General features: G+C 38.8%; 1 protein-coding gene across 5 annotated transcripts in view; it reads right to left on the reverse strand.

The window, feature by feature from the left end:
- The window catches only part of LOC140483641 (cadherin EGF LAG seven-pass G-type receptor 3-like), a 253,976-nt gene that overhangs the window by 143,787 nt on the left and 88,485 nt on the right, over nt 1-21,704 (reverse strand). For all 5 annotated transcript variants that reach the window (XM_072581951.1, XM_072581949.1, XM_072581950.1 and 2 more), the window contains 2 exons: nt 15,928-16,053; nt 13,744-13,913 (listed from right to left, as the gene is read on the reverse strand). In XM_072581951.1, the coding sequence (XP_072438052.1) occupies nt 13,744-13,913; nt 15,928-16,053 (296 nt within the window). The remainder of the gene's footprint in view (nt 1-13,743; nt 13,914-15,927; nt 16,054-21,704) is intronic.

Consider the following 21,704-nt stretch of genomic DNA (forward strand, 5'->3'; position numbering starts at 1 on the left):
TTTGGACTGTGGGAGGAAACCCACGCAGACACGGGGAGAACGTGCAAACTCCACACAGTCAGTCGCCTGAGGCGGGAATTGAACCCGGGTCTCTGGCGCTGTGAGGCAGCAGTGCTAACCACTGTGCCGCCCACCAGAGGCTTTATTGGTAGAGGAATTGAGTTCCGGAGTCCGGAGGTCATGTTGCCGTTGTATAAGACTCTGGTGCGGCCTTATCTGGAGTATTGTGTACAGTTTTGGTCGCCATACTATAGGAAGGATGTGGAAGCACTGGAACGGGTGCACAGCAGGTTTACCAGGATGTTGCCTGGCATGGTAGGAAGATCATATGAGGAAAGGCTGAGGCACTTGGGGCTGTTCTCATAGGAGAAAAGAAGGTTTAGGGGAGATTTGATAGAGGTGTACAAGATGATTAGGGGTTTAGATAGGGTTGACAGTGAGAACCTTTTTCCGCGTATGGAGTCAGCTATTACTAGGGGACACAGATTTAAATTAAGGGGAGGTTGGTATAGGACAGATGTTAGGGATAGATTCTTTACTCAGCGGGTTGAGAGTTCATGGAATGCCCTGCCAGTATCAGTGGTGGACTCTCCCTCTTTATGGTCATTCAAGCGGGCATTGGATAAGCATATGGAGGTTATTGGGCTAGTGTAGGTTAGGTAGGCTTCGGTCGGCGCAACATTGAGAGCCGAAGGGCCTGTATTGCGTTGTATTTTTCTATGTTCTATGTTCTATATGAGTAAATACTGTACCTATGAATCTTCTCCAACAATTTCTCTACCACTAACTTAAGGATCACCAACCTATAATTCCCTGGATTATCCCTGATGCCCTTCTTAAACCAAGGAAAAACAATGGTTGTTCTCCAGTCTTCTAGGACTTCACCCGTGGCTAAAAACAGATACAAAGATCTTTGTCAAGACACCCTCAATCTCCTTCCTTGCCTCCCTCAATATCCTGGGATAGATCCCTTCAGGCCCTAGAGACTTATCTACTTTAATGTTTTTCAAGACACCCAACAAACCCCCCCTGCCCCACCCACCGCCATTTTACCATCATTCATTTACCTTCTCCTTGGTAAATACCAATATAAGATACTTATTAAAGAACCTCACCCATTTCCTCTGGCTCCATGCATAAACCCCCCTTTGTCCTGGAGTGGACCCACACTTTCCCTAGCTACCTTCTTGCTCCTAATATACATAAAAATGCCTTTGCATTCCCCTTAATCCTACTTGCTGAAAACACTTCATGGCACCTTTTTGCCCTCCTAATTGTTTAAGTTTTTCTTGCTTCCTTTATATTCCTCAAGAGCTTTGTCTGAATTCAGTTTCCTAAACCTTATTTTTGTTTCCTTTTTGATTAATCTTTCAAAACCTCTTGTCATACAAAGTTCTCCAGTCTTCCCATTATTATCCTTTATCCTTACAGGTACATGCTGGCCCCGAACTCTGATCAACTGGCATTTAAATGACTCCCACATGTCAGATGACCTTTATCAATGACCATTGGTGTCACTGGAGGAACATAACAAGAATGGTTGTGACATGTATCCCGAGGAATGAGAAGAGCTTGATGCCTAAGAATACTGAGAGTAATTAACAGATGACTCTTCCATTGAGCTGTGGCACTGGACCATTTCACATGTGCTGATTGCATGGGTGTGCAGAATGTGAAAAGCTGCATGTGCAAATGATTTCTTTACTTGCAAACTGATGTCAATGATTGAATGGGCAAGATGGATTCCTTGAGGTTCTCGTGCTTCTGCTCAAAGCAACAGAGCCCGACATATTTTGATATTCAGTGACTGCATCTATTTCCTCCTGGGCAGTCAGACACTCTAGTCCAAGCCGATCAACAGCAAAGTTTTAGCATTAGCACCGAAAGCTCCCCGAGATAGTGCTGTTCCTACATCCAAGCAACAGAGTTGTGCCACACTATACTTGTGGTGGGCTTAGCAGCCATAACGTCCCCCCTTACTGATCCACTTGCATGAAACCTAATTAGCAAACATTGTGCATCGTTTTCCTTCACAGAATAAGAGAACATAGCCCTTGTTTGGTGCTACATTTCCTGCGGCACACACTGTGCAAGTCCTTTTCAATTCATAGTTGCTGTCTGACCATTACAAGATGTGCAAGCCTGAGACAATTAAACACATCATAATGATCATTTTTTTGTGCAGATCAGGCTACAAAAAAAAAAGGCATCAACAATGCTACTGATGTAGTTTAAAATCTGTTCAGATCATCCCAATTTTACTGCACAGAGAAATGAAACAGCTGTACCAAACATATGGTTCAGCATGCTTTACTTCTTTTGAAAAGCCAAATTCTTGATGTATGGTTAGGGAAGATCCAGAGTGGCTAAGCCTCAACAAAATAATAAAGTCGTCACTCTGAAGACTACCATTTTAACAGACTTCACAGTTATTTGTGTTGGCTTTTTCAAGCAAACTTTGCTTTATCTCCCTATTTTGTAAGACACAATGTTGCTAAAATAAACAGGAGGGAGGAGCTTCTTATTGTTCTTATATTCTTCTTCTTGAGAAATTCCAATTACTGGAGACTTCATCTGTAAAGAGAACACATGGGATATTAAACAATGCTTTTCTGTAACTGCATTCTCATGTCAATACATTCTACTTTAATGCTTTTCTTTAATGCCTGGGTTTCACATTTACATACCTCTACAGCACCTTTATGTATGACTAAATGATTGATAACCTCAACTAAGCAGGTAGCCTAGTTTAGCACAGTTTTGTACCAAATTCCTTACCCTCTGGCATCATTTCTGTCCCCAGCATTTGAAGCCAGTCCAGCCTAGGAAAATGTTTGCTTTTAACAAATGATGCTGGTTCATAAAGACCTGCCATGTGGAAAACAGATGTAACCCAATTGCACGCCCATTTTACATCCACTGACCAGTGAAACTGAGCAATGAGTAAACAGGTAAGTTGCTCACGTTGACATACCAGGAGAAAGTGAGGACTGCAGATGCTGGAGATCAGAGCTGAAAATGTGTTGCTGGAAAAGCGCAGCAGGTCAGGCAGCATCCAAGGAGCAGAAGAATCGACGATTCCTGAAGAAGGGGTCATGCCCGAAACATCGATTCTCCTGCTCCTTGGATGCTGCCTGACCTGCTGCGCTTTTCCAGCAACACATTTTCAGTCACATTGACATACCACCAAGATTAGATTTAAATAACCCCAATAGTGTTCAAACTGTATGGATGAATCAGGAATAGCATACTAAATCTCACATTCTGCTTTCATGTACCAAATCATTATTGTTGTACAGCAAATTTTATTTTAACCAGCATCCTCAATAAATCACCAAAAATTATATACCTGAAATACCAGAAGTAACTTTATATCACAATCTCCATGATGTCCAGTTCAGAGTGAAAGTGAGAAGGCTCTCTGCCATTAAGTTTTATTTAAGTTATTATTTAAGTGATTTATGCCGTAAATAAAGTACAACAGTAATGTGTATACCCCCGCAATAAGTTTGTGTATGTTATTACATTGATTATGTGGACCACTTGATCAAGCCTGGAATATTTGATCAACTGGTAAACTATAGGACCCATAAGGTGTTGGTTAATAAAAAGCTTGCTGTATATATCAGTGATTCACATCATGTGAATGAGAGGAGGTCTACATATTTCACTTCCTATGTTAATTATGCTCTCCATTTCTAGATGACCACCTGTCTTTTCTTTAAAATTAAATTTACTTTATTCTGCATGTAGATGGTGTGCATTAAATTCAGTCAATTAATACTTTATCATGCAATACCTGACTGCCTATAAAATATTTATGTTACAGGGAATTATCCAGTCAGGACAGAGATGAGGAGGAATGCCTTCTCTTAGAGGATAGTGAATCTGTAGAATTCCTTACTTCACAGAACAGTTAAGGCAGGGTTAAGTACATTCAAGGTGATGATGGACATATTTTTAATTACCAAGAGAATTAAAGCTTATGGAGAAAAGGCAGGAAAATCGAGTTGAAGATTATGAGATCAGCCTTGACATCACTGAATGTGGAGCAGATTTGATGGCCTGATTAACCTAATTCTGCTCCTATTTCTATAGTCTCAGAGTCATACAGCACAGAAACAAACGCTTCGGTCCAACCAGTTTGGTATTATGCCGAACATAATACCAAACTAAACTAATCCCACCTGGCTGCTCCTGGCCCATATCCCTCCAAATTTTTCCTGTTCATGCATCTATCCAAATGTCTTTTAAACATTGTAATTGTACCCACGTCCACCACTTGCTCAGGAAGCTCATTCCACACGTGAATCACCCTCTGTAAAAAAATTTGCCTCAAGTCTTTTTTAAAATCTCTCTCTTCTTACCTTAAAAAAAATGCCCCCAGTCTTAAAATCTCCCATCCTAGAGAAATGACAACTATCACTGACTCTATCTATACCTTTCATTATTTTATACACTTCTATCAGATAATCGCTCAACCTCCTATACTCTGATGAAAAATGTCCCAGCCTGTTCAGCTTTTCTTTATAACTCAGACCTCCATAGTCGGCAACGTCCTGGTAAATCTCTGAACCCTCTACAGCTTGATAATATCCTTCCTATAACTGGGCGACCAGAACTGGACAAAGTATTCCAAAAGAGGCCTCACCAATGTCCTGTTGAACTTTAACATGACTTCCCAACTCCTATACTCAAAGGGCTGAGCAATGAAGGCAAGCATGCTAAATGCCTTTTTAACCACCCTGTCTATATGTGATGCAAACTTCAAACAATTACGCACCTGCACCCCTAGCTCCTTCTGTTCTACCTCACTATCCAAGGCTGCACCATTAATTGTTATACCAAAATGCAATACCTCACATTTACCCAGTAGTCCATCTGCCATTTTCGGACCATTGACCCATTTGATCGAGATCCCTTTGCAATCTTAGAAAATCATCTTCACTTCCGTAATGCCACCAATTTCATCTTGAATGGATGCCCACGTAATATCTATCCGTCCTTTGCTTCTTTATGTATATGATGTAATAGATTTAACTTACCCTTACATCTTTGTGAAGCTTGTTATGTTTCAATTGGTCTTCCATAGTCCAGGGGATGATGGTAAGGCACAACTTTCACCATATCTCCAACTTGCTGATAGACATATGGATGATTGATCTTGGTGTTGACTTCTGCTGACTTGGAAATTACTCTTTGCCCTTAGCATGTTATAGTCACAATTTCACTTTTTTAAAAAACAGAACATATGTCATGTGGCCAAGTCAGGGTAGCCCAACAATTGCAACCCAATAGGTGTTATATTAATCAGTTAAGTGGCGAATATAGAAGCCAAATTTCCAGTGTTAATAGCAACACAAAGGACGTTACAAATTGCTTCCAAAGAAAAAAACAAGTTCCTTCGTAATAATCAACATTACTATCACATTACTGCAAGAATCAGGGACAGTAACACATCAACAACCAAAAGCAAAAACATATACCTCAATCTCTAAAGCTTACTTATGAACATAAGACAGTACTGACATGATAAAGAACAACAGCAAAATTACGTACAGTGAAGTGATGTTAAAATGGATGGCAGTACAAAGACACGCATGTCAAATGGGCTGAAAAAGAAAAAGAAAATTAACTAAGGTTGATACATAACACAAAACAATTCAAAATAAGGAGCACTACAAACAGAAGACAATGAGAAAATTAAACAGGATTTTGTAGTGTGTACTGAACATCAATAAGGAATTAATGGGCACTGGGGTCAAATTGCTGTCACAATATGGCACCAGTTGTCAAATTCTTAGGATTTCTCAATCTTCACATGGGAATTACAGTATTGTGGAATTAGATAGGATGTAGGATGCTGTTGCAGAATCAAATCATTGATTGGTTTTATCAAATGTTATATTGTTTTTATAGTGATTAATTCCCTATCTCTCCAGATCTCCAAGCTGCTTTGATCTACATCTCCTACTCAATTAAAATTGAAGCTCCTACCTGCAATGTGTGTTGGCACCCTTCCATTGCAATTTATATTGGCATTCTAACCCTTCACTGTTCTTCCCTCTCCCAATTCATCTGCGATCTCTTGGCAATGTAACTTTTCAAATGAATTCAATTCCAATCACAAAACTGAGGCATGTTACCACACTTAGTGCTCTCAACAGTGGCAATTTACAGATTAACATTGGACATTGCAATATTACTCATTTTGACAGCATTTAAGTTGCCATATAAAATCAGCTACCTCAAAATAACATCAAAAGTTCAGCCATTCGATCAGGCAATAAGCTGCAGGTTTCAGGTCAAATATGATATTGGTCTCCCAGTATAAACTACCATTTTCCTGTGAGGAGCTGACAATGTTGAGAGAGGCTAGATTGCCTTGACATATTTTCAGAACAAAGAATTATCATAATGAGCGGTGCACAAATTGGTGACGAAGCTCCCACTGATATAAATGGCACTTATCATAATTCTTGTGATGTTCACTAAAGATCTCTACAAGGCAATACAATACAGATAGTAGAGTCATTTTACAGCTACTGCAGCTTGACAGACAGCTTGACAAGCAGTAGCCACAGGCTTGCAGCAAACACGTTGAAAGGCCCTTTTTTTTAGATCAAAGGCCAAGAAAAGTGATACACTAGACTTCAAGCCCTGCTGCTTTCACTGATAATAATCATGTCAGTCGAGAAGTGACTGGACCTGAAGATGAATAGTTACCAATAGTACTCCTGGCTGTGAGAGTTCATTGATACATCTAATTAAAACTGAAGGAAAATCATGCTCGATTAATAGCAAGATTCCACAATACGTTCAAAAATCAACGTGATCTCCTTTCTACTTCTGAAAAGGGGATAATCATTACTTGTTGCTAATCAAATTGAATTTGCTCTGTCTGTCACATCACACACAAAAAACATATACAGGTAACGATTAGTATCTATTTCAATGTCCTCTTTGTATACAGAACAACCTCCGTTATCCGAACTTCGGATTATCCAAATCTCGAGGTCCCGTAAAAACGTTACATCAAAGAGGTGTTACCGACTCTGGTGCGACGATCGCATCTTTTGTTTACAATGACTAAAAGTGAATTTGGATTACCTATATTGAAGAACATGTGAGTATGCTGACAAAAATAAAGAAACACAAGCACCTCAAGCAACAACGACCAGGTATTTTTTATGAAGGGGTTAGTTATACAGCCCTTTGCAAAAGTAAGTGCTTTATTCCCATCAATTTACTGGGCCATTCATGAAAAAAATGGCAGAGAAAGTAAACGCATGAGTGAGGGTGTGCTTCTGTCCTTCTATAGTGACAGTGCGTTTAGCAGAAAGTGATAAATGCTCTTGGGAGTTTAGAATCTGTTTGGACCTTGTTTAATGCCAGGATGTCCATATCTATATGAGAGTTTAGTCCTCCTCAGTTTAACCGCACTTGTGCAATTTGCTTCTCGCTTCCTGGAAGGTTGCTCTAGTATTATTTCCTGCCACTAAAACACAAGATACTTCTGAACAAAATATATAAAATCTGCAACTTGCAGAATGCAAAGATTAGCTTGTTTAAATAGCAGACTCTTCAAAATTATAGATTTCAATAAACTCTCTGGTAGAGCACAGTGTTAGATCCTCAAATCTTCTCCAGAAATATGTGGATAGCTTAAGGAATATTTGAGGATTTGGCCTCCACCTCAATGAATTTTATTTACACAAAAAGTGATTTTATTTGTAAAAATCATGCATTTTTAAGCAATATCCAATATTTGTACACATTTTATCGATTGAATGAAATAAAAACTGTTTTTTCCTTTGTTTACGATCAGATCAGTTATCCGAACAATCCGAACAAAATACTCTCCGCCCATCTCGTTCAGATAAACGAGGTTGTTCTGTAGTAGTGTACTCCTTACATAAGTACACTAACTGTGGCTTAAACAAATGTGCAAATGCATGGGCATTTAAATGGCCATTAAAAGAATTTACTGAAGGTGCAATTTGATTCTATGAGCCACAAGTTGAATTTTGCCAAATGGCTACATGGAAAATATAGAACTCTAAATAAAGCAGATTTTCAGGAAAAGGAAGTGACTCAAAAGCAGTTGCCAACTTGACTTGAAATCAAATTGTGAAGGTCTCAATCTCATTGTCCAGATATTAAATGTTTCAATCCATATTTAGCATAAGCAATGCCAATAGCTGTCAACACCTCCAGCACCTTCAGTTTTACACATCACCTTGAAAGGTCAACCTCCCATCTGCTAAGCTACTGCATTTATTTATAGATAACTATTTCAAAGGCTTCAAGCATTAACAAATGATAATGATCTCTGATTATTGCAACACTAGCAAAAGTACCCTTGAGAAAAGTGTTCATTTGACCGAGACAAGATTGATGACCAGTGATGTCATCAAATGTTACTGTTCTAAGAGAGTGAACTGGCTCAACAACTAGTACCATTTATCTTCAGTGATAAAAATACCCTGTCATTAACTCCTCCAGGATGATGCAGTCCATGAACAACTCCCTTGTGACCATAGTAAATTTTCTTCAGTTTTAAATATGAACCCAGTCCCAGGAAGTGTACTTAATTAAACGGACCTTAAAAACGCAATGAAAAAGTGATGAAAAATTCAAGAAAGGTTGCCTCTGTCATTTTTGGTTGAAGTAATGAACTTGAAATACACAGTTAAAAATCACACAACAACCTGGTGTTGTGAGATTTTTAACTTTGTACACCCCAGTCCAACACCGGCATCTCCAAATCATGAAATACACTACACTTGAGAAGCTGCTCTTCCAATCGATCCAATTCAGTTTCCTTCATGTTGCTGCTATAGTTCCTTCAGTGACAAGTCCCCTTCCTCCTTCTCTTATCTCTCCTGATCTTATCCTCTAATCTAACCAAGGAGTCTGGGTTTCTTGTGAGTAGCACAAACTGGAAGTTGGACAGAATCCAACCTGCAGCTTGGTGAGCCTTCCAGTTTGGTGAAGCTGGTTGAGCTTCACATTGTTGTGGGTGAAGAACTGCAGGTGGCAGGGTTAGATGTAAGTTGACTTCTTGTCCCTGATCACTTTGCCAGATGTCTGTGGCTGTCAGGAGCAACAGAAGGCAGTGCACTCTTTGCCCTGCGCTGTTACCTTGCTACCAGGGTAGGTTCCTAAGCTCATTAGGCCCCGACCTCAGGTCCCAGGGGAACTGCTATAATTTTGTCTGGGCCCCAATTTCAACTTTGGCAGGTTTACAACATAACCAGCACTGGTGAGCAGCAGCCCAGACTGTATGGGCATCTCCCACTTCCCCCAGGGTTTCGGTTCTGCTTTATTAAATTCTGTCCAGTAACCAGGTATTTATAACTAATATTGCTAATAAGGTGCCTTAAACCAAAATTGAGGGACAAGGATCTGAGGAAGCATGTGTGTTGTTAGTGAAGCAACTAAGATCCCTGATTTGATTACAATATTAAATCTCATTATGAATGGAGAAGGCTCAATTGGACAAAGGGCCTACCACTGCTCCTAATTTGTACATGCTTAGATTAAACAATTTGTCGATTTCCAGTCATCCTCTCTCTCTCTCTCTGTCTTACATTTCTGTTTCATTGCATCAAACATTTGGAATTTGAGATGAACTTGTTATTGCAATTTGGGCATTGCATTTAGAAACCAAATTTGAGAGAAAATATCAACTAACTAAGGAAGAATAGTAGCTGGAACTCATGTGAAGTTGAAAAAAAGAAATCATGAATCTCAAAAATTAGCCTGAGAAAAAAAAATTCAGGAAGGGACCTTGAAAAATGGTTTTGACCAATCTTGAAGATCAGACCTTAAGCAAGCATGAATTCCTTTGCATAAACAAATAAGGACCCAAACATATCTTTAGAGCAGCGTTGATTTTAAACATAAGATATCAAGTCCCTCCGATCTAGACTATCCTCTGTCAATCTCTCTTCCTCCAACTAAAAAGGTTAAACTTTCTCTCTTTGACCATCATTTTGGTCATTTGCTGTAACCTTTAGTTATTGACTCGTTGTTGAATTTTGTTTGATAACTGTCATGAAACATCTTGATAGACCGGAGACATTTCATTGAATCAAAGTCACAATATAAATAAATTGTCATTAACAACAAAAATAGAAGCTGTAGTCATAGGGATGGTCTGTTCAGTAAACAATAGGTGAAAATATGAGAGCAGTGAACACATATTTTCCAGAAATGTGACAGTGCTATTTCTGCTGATCACGAGGGGTGGCTCAGTGGTTAGCATTGCTGCCTCACAGCACCAGGGACCCGGCTTCAATTCCATCCTCGGGCGACTGTGGAGTTTCCACATTCTCCCTATGCCTGTGTGGGTTTCCTCTGAGTGCTCCGGTTTCCTCCCACAATCAGGTGAATTGCCCATAGTGTTAGGTGTGCTAGTCAGGGGTAAATGTAGGGGTCTGGGTGGGTTACTCTTCAGAGGACCACTGTGGACTTGTTGGACTGAAAGGCCTGCTTCCATACTGTCGGGAATCTAATCTAATCTACTGAAGAAACAAAGAGTCTACTGTAGCAATTAGAATCAAGGGTTAATACATTGAAGATCAGAAAGCTGTTTGATCTGTGTTACTGACTGCAGAAGTAATTTCCAATAATAACTAACCAGTTTGAGCTTATGACCATTGAACGGCATTTTAATAATGATAATGGCAACATCTTCTGAAATAAAAGGTTTAAAAGTCCACTTCATATAAGTATTTTACTGACTAATTATCTTGCATTTGGTTAATTTACTGAACTGGTGCCTTCTACTGTTTCTGAGACAGCTGAAGAAATCTGAAAGATATCAGAAGCTCTGACACATTTCAAACAAATAAGCTTCCAATTGGAAATCAGCCACAGAAAATGAAAGCATTATTTGGTCATTAAAGTAAAAGTGTTCTCAAAAATGTTCACTTGTGGTACAAACTGAAACAAATCAAAAGATTGATTCAGCCCAACTGAGTGAATTTATCGTTCAAGATAAAAAATATCACCATCATCCTAGACCAGTAACCAACTGCTTCTCAAATGAATAATTTGTACTCAACCTGAAATAGTACCTGGAACACATTAGAGCTGTTTGCAACCTAAGACTGTATCTCACTGAGACAAATGTCAGTAAAATAAACAAAGGAGCTAGAATCACAGGATCTTACATTATAGAAGTTTTTCTTCTCCATCATACCTCTGCCAATTATTTAAAAGAGCCATCCAATTAGTCCTACTGCCTTGTTCTTTCCCCATGGTTTGAATATTTTCTCCTCTTTAAATATTCATCAAGTTCCCTTTGAAATTTATTACCAAAACTGCTTCCATGAGTCTTTCAAACATCGTACTTTAGAAGGATGTCAGGATCTTAAAGCATGCAGAAGAGAGACCATTGTGTGAGAGATACCATTAAGTTCCTCAGGATAGTATCCTAGGCTCCACCATCGTAGGTCATAAGTGGGAATGCTCACTAATGAGTGCACATGTGCAGCTTCATTTAGCTCCTCAGATACTGAAGTAGTCTTTATCCAGACGCAGCAAGACGTGCACAACATTCAGGTTTCAATTGTAAAATGGCAAGTAACATTCACACAAAACACAATCTCAAACAAGAGTAAGTTAAGTCACTGTCCCGTCATATCATATTCAAAGCCATTACCAACACTGAAGCTCCCACTAGCAACTTCCTGAGAGTTACCATTAACTAAAAACTAAACTGGACCAGCTATGAAAATAACACAACAACAGCAGCAGCAGTAAATGGGAATTCTGCCGAGTAACTCACCTCCAATTTCACAAAGGCTGTTGACTGTCTACAAAGTACAATTCAAGAGCAGGAGGGAATGCGTATACCTTGCCTAGAAACATGTAGTGCCAACAACATTCAAGAAGCTTGATACCATCTAGGAGAAAGCAGCCCACTTGACTGACACAATAGCTATCTACTTCAATATTTATTCCCACCAACATTAACACACTGTAGTACCATCATTTATCACTGATGTGATGCACTGCATTAATTCATCAAAGCTCCTTAAACAGCACCTTCCAAACAGAGACCACAACACCTAAAAGTTTACGGACATCTGATGCATGAAAACAACACTTACAAATGTCTCTTCAAGTAACACATTATTCTGAGCTAGAATTGGATCACCGTCACTTTACTGTTGCACGGTCAATATCCAGGAACTCATTTCCTAATGTCATTCTGGGTGTTCCTGCATCACAGGGATTGCTGCTTTCAAGAAGGCAGTTTCTCATGAGCAAATCAGGATGCTTAACAAATGGTGGCATAGCGAGCAACATTCACATCCATGACAGATTAAACTTCACAAAAAATGCCTATCCAATTCCCTTTTGAAATCACCAAATTCGAAATACAGTTACATATATAGATTAACTTTTCATTGCTTTTGGGCAGGATAGCCATTGAGTGATGACCTGTCTCTTGGAAGGTCACTTGGAAAATAGGCACACATTAGTACTTTGATATGTTGGTGTGTAGTGCTTCGTTTGAATCCTCCCATTCATACTAGTATACCCCACTATAAGTAAATTCATATGGCTGAGATGCATTTCATTCCTTTTGAATAGGGGGCTTTCTTCTTCAGAACTGGTCTCAAAGTCTCAAGAAACTAATGTCTTCCCTGCAGCCCAATGCCTTGACGCAAATATTGATCCTCCCTACCTCCAATTTACTACTCTTGCTAGCAAATGGCACCAGGAGCAATTCAGAGGTTACAATCATTAAAGTTCCATTTTTAAACATCCTCCTGAAAATCTGACCTCAGGATCTCAACACCTGCCGCATTGTGAAAAGTCTCAATTTAAAGCCATAAAGGGCAGTAATTACAAGAGGGGAGAAACTATAGGCAAGAATAAAATGTAAAACTATTTACTTGCAGCAGACTTATTGAATTAATTACTTGAACTCTCTCATATCCATCTAAGGGAACTGGATTTGAATCACGTCCAGATTATTAAGGAAACTATTTCCCTCAATATCATCCATTGGAGTCGTAAATTGGCAGAGTTTACCCGAATTGGCAATGTCACTCACCGCCAGCCTTCCTAGTGCCTTTATGCCTTTGCAAAAAAACCAATGCACTTTGAAAACAACATTTTCACATGCAGGCAGGTATTTAGGAGATCACTCTGCTTGCATGTATGTCAAGGGTACCAAAATTATATACAGCTCCCAGAAAGGGGGACAGGTAGGCTTCTCACATTTCTGTTAATGTCACTTTGTAGAGAAAAAAGTACACATCTGCAAGCAGAAAAAACACACCATCTGGCTTAAATTCCTAGTTTATTTATTTTGCATGTGCTCTTTTTTCCACAATTTTGAAAAAGGGCAATTAAGATAGAATATTTGGATAGCTTGAATTTCTCAAACTAAGCTTTTAACGTAAATGATCATCATCAAAATTGCATTTCCTTTTCTGGTTTAGAAAAGTCAAGGTTCATTTTAAAGGTCAGGGTCAGTTTTATGGATAAAGATGTACATTTGCATGAGGATGTGAATGCACGTGACAAAACGAATGAATGGTGTTACGTATAGTTGAACATAAATGCAGATAGCAGGAACTGGCCAATAGGTACTTTGCAAAACTACTTGCCTCTGTACCCACAGAGGCATTGGTAATCTGGGCAACCTCTTCAAATTTGACTGTAAGTTAACTGAAAGAGCTGTGGACCAAACAGTAGAAACAAATTATAATATAATACCTGGCAGACAATGGTAGTGTACTGTCCAGCATGAGCTTGCACCAGCACAGCCTCAGTGTGACGTGTTCGGAACATAAGTCCTAGGTACCATGGAATAGAAATCTTCACTTCGTTCTTAAAATCCCAGGATAGTAAACTATTTCCTTGAAAATGGTATGGATGGTGCATCACTGTAAATACATAGAAAAATAAAAATGACAGATTGTCTCCATAGGCATGACTCTATGACTACATTTTACAGGAAGATAGTTTTCAATATATATTTCACTGATGAAGTAGTCATTTGCAATCTGGATGTTACAGGAGATATTTCAATATAGACCCCACACTGCAATGAAAATAGTGAGCCATATATTTAAGATAAAGATATACAAAGTCAGCGAGATTTTGCTCAATTGGGCCAGTGGGCTCACAAATAGAAAATAGAGTTTAATTTAGATAAAAGCAAGATGTTGCATTTTCATGGATCAAACCATGGTAGACTTGCACCTACCACAGTGAGGCGCTGGAAAATGTTACTGAACAAAGAAACCTAGGGGTACAGATTCCCAGCTCTTTGACAGTGGAGTCACAGGTAGACAGGATGGTGAAGAAGGCTTTCAGCATACTTGCTTTCATTGGTCAGAGCATGTCTTCTTGCAGCTGTACAAGACATTGGTAAGACTACATTTGGAGCACTGCATGCAGTCCTGGTCACCCTACTATAGAAAGGATACAATTAAACTAGAAAGAGTGCAGCAAAGATTTGCTCGGATGTTATCTGGACTGCAAGGTTTGAGTTATAAGGAGAGGCTGGACAGATTGGGACCGTTTTACCTGGAGTCTAGGAGACTAAGGGTGCTCTCATGGAGGTCTATAAAATCATGAAAAGCATATATAAGGCAAATAGCCAACAGCTTTTCCCCATGGTAGTAAGTCTAAAACTAGAGGGCATAGATTTAAGGTGAGAGGGAAGAGACACAAATATGTCCACAGGGGCATCTTTTTTCCACACAGATGGTGGAGAGTGTCTTAAACAAGACGCCAGAGGTAGAATGGGAATCGAGCAAAATTTGTCCTTTAAGAAACGTTTGGACAGGTATATGAATGGGATAGTTTTGGAGGGAAGTGGACCAAACACAGGCAAATGGGACCAGATCAATTGTGAAAATTAGGTAGCATGGACAAGTTGGACCGAAGGGCCTGTTTCCTTGCTGTAAACCTTTATGACATGCTGAAAGGTAGTCCCCATGATGCAACAGACTAGGGATACTGGGTTACTCAGATAAATACAAACACTGAAGCGAAAACGATACAAGAATAAGGCACGTCATTAAAGACACCTTTTCACAAATATAGTGAAAGGTTTTTTCCAGAGTTGAAATGTCTAAACTAAAGAGCATACATTTAAGGTAAGAGGGGGAAAATTGAAAGGAGATGTGAGGGGCAAGTTTTTTTTTAAAACAGAGTAGAAAATGCCTGGAACACGCTGCCAGGGGTACAGGTTGAGGCATATATGTTAGGGACATTTAAGGGAATTTTAGATAGGTGCATTAATATACAAGGAATGTAAAGATATGGACCATGGACAGGCATAAAGGATTAGTTTAATTTGGCATCATGTTCAGCACAACATTATGGGCCAAGGGGCCTGTTCCTATGCTGTACTGTTCTATGTTTGTATCAATCTTTTTTGAAATTAAAGAAACTGTGCACACAGACTGTTTCAAAATACAGACAGTCTCAATTTGTATCCAATCAAATTCTGTCAACTTTCTAAATTGAATTAATCCCGAATTTCCTTTCCCTGTGCCATATGAGTAGGATGGCTGCATGACCTATTTCCAAAACCCTGTCAATACTAATCTAACTGACTGCCAGGAAGTGTGCAACAGCAATTGGTTAGGGAATTAGAGTTTGTAAAAGTCACATCTCAAAGCTCTATTCCACAGTGTATTAATGCCTCAATGAACTGTACCACCAGGGATATATATATATATATAAAAGCTCAAAGGGTTGCTTCTATGAACATGATTACTTTAGTTTGCAGCATGTTATTGGTTTGAAAAATGGGAATCCACAATGCAATTCTGACAGCCTAAGGTGTCTCAAAACAGGCTTGTGACCAACCAGTTAAAAACAATTTTAAATGCTAATTATTTGACCATGCTCCTTTCATCATACAATTTTTCAGCTATGGCTTACCTTGCCCACAGTCCTTGCTTCCAAAGCCCAGAGGGCATTCGCAGAGAAAGGTCTCCCAGATTACCATGCATGTGCCTCCATTCTTGCATGGGTTTGAATCACAGAATGACTGTTTCATATTGCAACCTGACAAAGATTGTGGGACCAAATCATAAAATCAAAATTCAAGAAGCAATGTGACATAAAATAACACAAATAGTTTGGATGTAGTTGGAAGCATATCAAAACACAAAGCATTAAATTTCATATCTGGGTTATAATCCGATGGTAAAAGCACTGTATGACACCTTGTGTTATCTTTAAAGCCTGTAAAATCATCTTCATATTTTCTTAAAAATTACATCACAACATGAAATGGATAAGAATGTTTCACTAACTCACCACTAGAACCTTTTTTATAATTTGCTCAATTTGGTTCTTTCTTAAAGCTAAAACTAATACCTAATTTTCATCATTCAATTCTTTTTCTGAGTTGGCATCCACAACTTTTATTCATCTTTTCTCTCTCTTCAGACTCTTTCTCTCAACTTCAAACTCTCAATTATTTCTTAAATTTCTCTATTCATTTTAACTTTAATTATAATTTTCTATGATACGTGGAATGTAAACTTAAGGCATGGGAATTCAATAGCCATAGACCTTCCCATTACCATCACCATTTATAATCCTTGGTCCCTCCTCCTCCTGGTGTTTTATGTGCTAACCTTTAGCAATAAGAAAGTACAATTTCCAAATATTTGTTGATGCTTCATCTATCCTATGACCAATTCTCTTTACTCTTAAACTGATTCTGTGTTGTCAAGTTGCTTGCCCAACAGCCATTTTTGAAATAGTTTTAAGTTCTTCAGCTGAACATTAGGAAAACATGAGCACCATAACCACCACTTGTTCAGCACTGGACTCGATTCAGGCCATTGACTCAGGGGCTGCAGGAGACCATTGTAACTTCAGATTCATATTGAACTCGGAAGTATTTTCAACTCTATACCCTCTTACACTTAAAATGCCTATTTTAAATTGCCCATCAATTATCTTTGCTGAGCATTAGTGATTTTGTTGGATAAAGTTTAAAATTGGCCTGGTATAAATGTCAGAACAAAGGACATTAGAATTACATTTGATAGTTAGAGGTAATGTTATGCACATCAAAGCAATATTTTCTCTATAATGATTCAATTACACTTGAGTATTCAAAGATGGACACTCATATGCAACATTCAAAACTGAACTTCAATTAATTAGAAGGCAGTTGAAACAAACAATCTATTGAAAAAAAAAGTGTTCAGAATGTAACCAATAATTCAGATAGAAGAAATTGATACAGGAAAATACAAAGGGTTGACAAGATACAAGACTAGAAAATCATGGGATGCTCATTAAAGAAGGTGCGCAAGAACATAATGACCATTATTAGGATTGGCTGGAAATGAGAGTGCTATCCTGACAATGCCTTTTTTTAAATAATATTTTCCTTTAGAAGTAAAATTTCTGTACACTCCTTCATGATTTCAACTAGGAAAGATGAATGTCTACTTCATTTTATATTTTTTCCATACTGCACATCATTAATATTTCTGTAATGCATGTTATATGTGCAAGATGATGTTTGAATTTTGTGATGCTTTGAGAGACAGTGATGCTGATCTTTACAAAATCTAAGACAATGACAGCTGTTTGATAATAGTGTTTCACTAACTTTTGTGAGTTTTTTGAAGAAGTAACAAAGAGGATTAATGAGGGCAGAGTGGTGGACATGATCTATATGGACTTTAGTAAGGCGTTCAATAAGGTTCCTCTTTGTAGACTGGTAAGGTTAGATCACCTTAGTCCTAAGGCACACCTGATCAGGTCCCTGAGTTTTAGCCACCTTTGTGTTTTAAGACATTCAGCACCTCCTCCTCTGTAATATGGACATTTCTCAAGATGTCGCCACATATTTCCCCATGTTCTCTATCTTCCGTATTATTCTTCACAGTAAACATTGATGCAAATACTCATTTAGTATCTCGCCCATCTCCTGCAGTTCCACACATAGGTAGCCTTGCTGATCTTTAAGGGGCCATATTCTCTCCCTAGTTACCCTTCTGTCCTTAATGTATATGCAGAATCCCTTTGGATTCTCTTTAACCCTATTTGCCAAAGCTATCTCATGTCCCCTTTTTGCTCTCCTGATTTCCCTCTTAAGTATATTCCTACTGTCTTTATACTCTTCTAGGGGTTTGCTTGATTTGCTGTCTATACCTGACATACGCATCCTTCTTTTTCTTGACCAAAACCTCAATTTCTCTAGTCATCTAGCACTTCCTACTATCTCTGGACTCTCGTTATCATCTGGTGGGTAAAAGAGTAAACTGAAAGCCCTCAAAGGTAAACTAGTTCAAGTACAGACTAGATACGTTCCCATAAGAGGTAAAGCAAGTATATCTAAAGGTACAGCTCATGGGAAAGCTAAAATTGAGATGAAAAGAAGTAGAAAAAGGACCTTATGATAAATTTTATATTTATAATTGTGCAGAGATCCAAATGGAACACAAAAAGATCACGACATTTAAGGAGGTAACTAAAAACAAAGGAAATGAAAGGGGAAAAGGATTCAGGAAAATATTGCTAAAATTAACCAAAGCTCCAGTCAATCCAAATCTAGAATACTATGAACAGTTTTGGTCCCCTTAATCAAGGAAACGTGTACTGGAATTAGAGGCAATCAAGAGAAGGTTCGCTCGGTGGATCCTTGGTGTGGAGAAACTTTCTGAAGTAGAGAAGTTGTCTATGCTAAGCCTACACTCGTCGGCATTAAGAAGAACTGAAACACTAGATTCTGCGGAGGCTTAACAGGATAAATGCAGACAGGGGTATTTTCCCCCTTGTGGGAGAGTCTAGGACCAGAGGGGCATAATATCAGAGTAAAGATCACCAATTTAAGACACAAATGAAGATAAATTGCTACTCAGAGTAGTGAGTCAGTGGAATTCACTCAGAGAGCTGTTGAGGCTAATGTGTTAAGTATATTCAATGTTAAGAAAGATTTGTAATCATTCAGGGAATCAAGGGTTACGTGGCTAAGACAGGAAAGTGGAATTTGAAAGAGGATTATCACATCGATGATGATGTCACTAAATGGCAGAGCAGAGTCTATGGGGCAAATGGCCTTCTTTTGATCCTACATTTTATGGTCTTTGGTCTTATTTAAGAGAGAAAAGAGAGACTATGTTAATGGATAAAGAACACAGCCTTTTATCAATATCAAAAGGACAGTTAAAGGAAGGGTAGGACCAATGGGGGAACCAAAAGGGAGATATTCTTGTGGAGGCATGGCATGGCTTGACACAAAAAATGAGTACTTTGCATCTGCTGTCATTAACAAAAATACTGCTAGGGTCAAAGCAAAAGGAGGAGTGGTAAATAAATTAAATAGGAGAAAAGTAGATGAAGAAGTTAAAAGGTTGGCAGTGTTCAGGATAGAAATGTAATTGATGAGAAGCTGTCAAGCAGGAGAAGAAATTGTGCAGGCTCTGGCCACAAACTCCCAATCTTCCTGGGAGATGTGTCGGAGTACTACAAGTTATCCAGCCATGTTCAAAAAAGACGAAGGATAAATCTGACAATTACAGCTGACCAGCTGACCTAACATTATTAGTGAGAAAGTTTTTAAGGCATTGACCTGAGGCAATAGTAATTCTTACTTGGAAAAACATACAATCATAAATGGAAGACAGCTCAGATTTGTTAAAGAGAAATCCTTTTTGACTAATCTGATTTGAGTTCTTTGAAGAAATAACACAGTGGGTGGATGATGGCAGTATAGGGTCACAGAGATGTACAGCTCTGATTTGCCTTTCCAAAATGCATATGTCACATTTACCTAAATTCAACTGCCACCCCTCAGCCCATTGGTCCATCTGACCAAGGTCCTATTGTACTCTTAGTTAACATTCTTCACTGTCCACTATACCATTAATTTTGATGTCGCCTGCAAATTTAGTAACCATCTAACCAGTTAGATATAGTACCCTCACATAGATTCATAAATGGAATAAAAGCAACAGTAAGTGTGTGCGTATGAAGTTGAATAACAGATAGGAGGCAGAGTAGTTGTTTTTCCGACTGGAGGAAACTGGGTAGTGGTGTCCCCAAAGGTCAATGTTTCAATCGCTGTCCTTTTCGACATAAATTATTACAAAGTGCATAATTTTGCAGATGATGAAACTCAGAAGTGTAATCAACTATCAGGAAGATACTAACAGAAATCCAAAAGGTAATAAATAGTGAAACAAGCAGACAAGTGGTTTGATGAAATTCAACACAGAGAAGAGTGGAGTGGTTAATTTTATTCCGAACAATAATAGGAGAAAGGATAAACATATGAAATAGGAGCAATAGACCATTTGGCCCCTTTAGCCTGCTCCACCATTGGAAGAATGGCTGATCTGTTTGCGTTTTGAATTTCACATTCACATCAACACGGATAACACTTGATTCCCTTGCCTAAACCAGAATGTTTTAAATATATACAGACTGCTTGTTGACTGTCTTCTCCTTAAAGCAGATGGTATGATTTTAAAAGGGATGCAAAAACAGAGATTTTAAAAACTACAAACACAAATCTTTGAAGGCAACTTTGGATGCTGCCAATCTTTTAAATGCATCCTACTTAAATATACTTAAACGACCTGAGAGACTGTTAAAACGACGTATGGGATGAGCGTATTTTGAGAAGATTTGGAGCTCAGGTTGAGGTTCTGGATGTAGTTTGCTCACTGAGCTGGAAGATTCGTTTTCAGATGTTTCATCACCTTACTAAGTAACATCATCAGTAAGCCTCCAGTTGAAGCAGTGGTGGTATGTCCTGCTTTCTACTTATGTGTTTAGGTTTTCTTAGGTTGGAGATATCATTTCCTGTGGTGACACCATTTCCTATCGTGATGTAATTTCCTGTTTTTTTCCTCAGGGGGTGGTAAATGGGATCCAAGTCAATGTGTTTGTTGATGGAGTTCCGGTTGGAATGCCATACTTCTAGGAAATCTTACACGTGTCTCTGTTTGGTTTCTCCTAGGATGGATGTGTTGTCCCAGTTAAAGTGGTGTCTTTCCTCATCAGTATGTAAGGATATTAGGGAGAGTGGGTCATGTCTTTCTGTAGTTAGTTGATGTTCATGTATCCTGGTGGCTAGTTTTCTGCCTGTTTATCCAATGTAGTTTTTGCTACAGTCCTTGCAAGGTATTTTGTAAATGACATTAGTTTTGCTTGCTGTCTGTATAGGGTCTTTCAAGTTCATTAGCTGCTGTTTTAGTGTGTGGGTGGGTTTGTGGGCTACCATGATGCCAAGAGGTCTGCGTAGTCTGGCAGTCCTTTCCAAGATGTCTTTGATGTACGGGAGAATGGGGTTTCTGGACGTGTTTTGTTTGCTTGTTTGTGTTTGTTGCTGAGAAATCAGTGGACTGTGTACATTGGGTACCCATTCTTTTTGAATACACTGTATAGGTGTTTTTCCCCACCTCTGATTTTCCTCTTTCTCTGTGCTGCAGTGTGTGGTGGCTCGTTGAACTAATGTTCTAATGCAGCTTCATTTGTGGATGTTGGGATGATTGCTTCTGTAGTTCAGTATTTTGTCGTATGTGTTGTTTTCCTGTAGTCGCTGATTTGAAGTTCCCTATTGGCTGTTCGCTCTAGGAATGGCAGTTTAATGAATTTTATTCCAGTAAGGGTATTATTGATGTCTTGAAGGTTTCCTCTAATTTGTTTCGTCTAGTGATGACAAAGGTGTCATCCACGTAGCG

The sequence above is a fragment of the Chiloscyllium punctatum genome, chromosome 12 (assembly GCF_047496795.1).
Source record: "Chiloscyllium punctatum isolate Juve2018m chromosome 12, sChiPun1.3, whole genome shotgun sequence".
Taxonomy (NCBI): domain Eukaryota; kingdom Metazoa; phylum Chordata; class Chondrichthyes; order Orectolobiformes; family Hemiscylliidae; genus Chiloscyllium; species Chiloscyllium punctatum.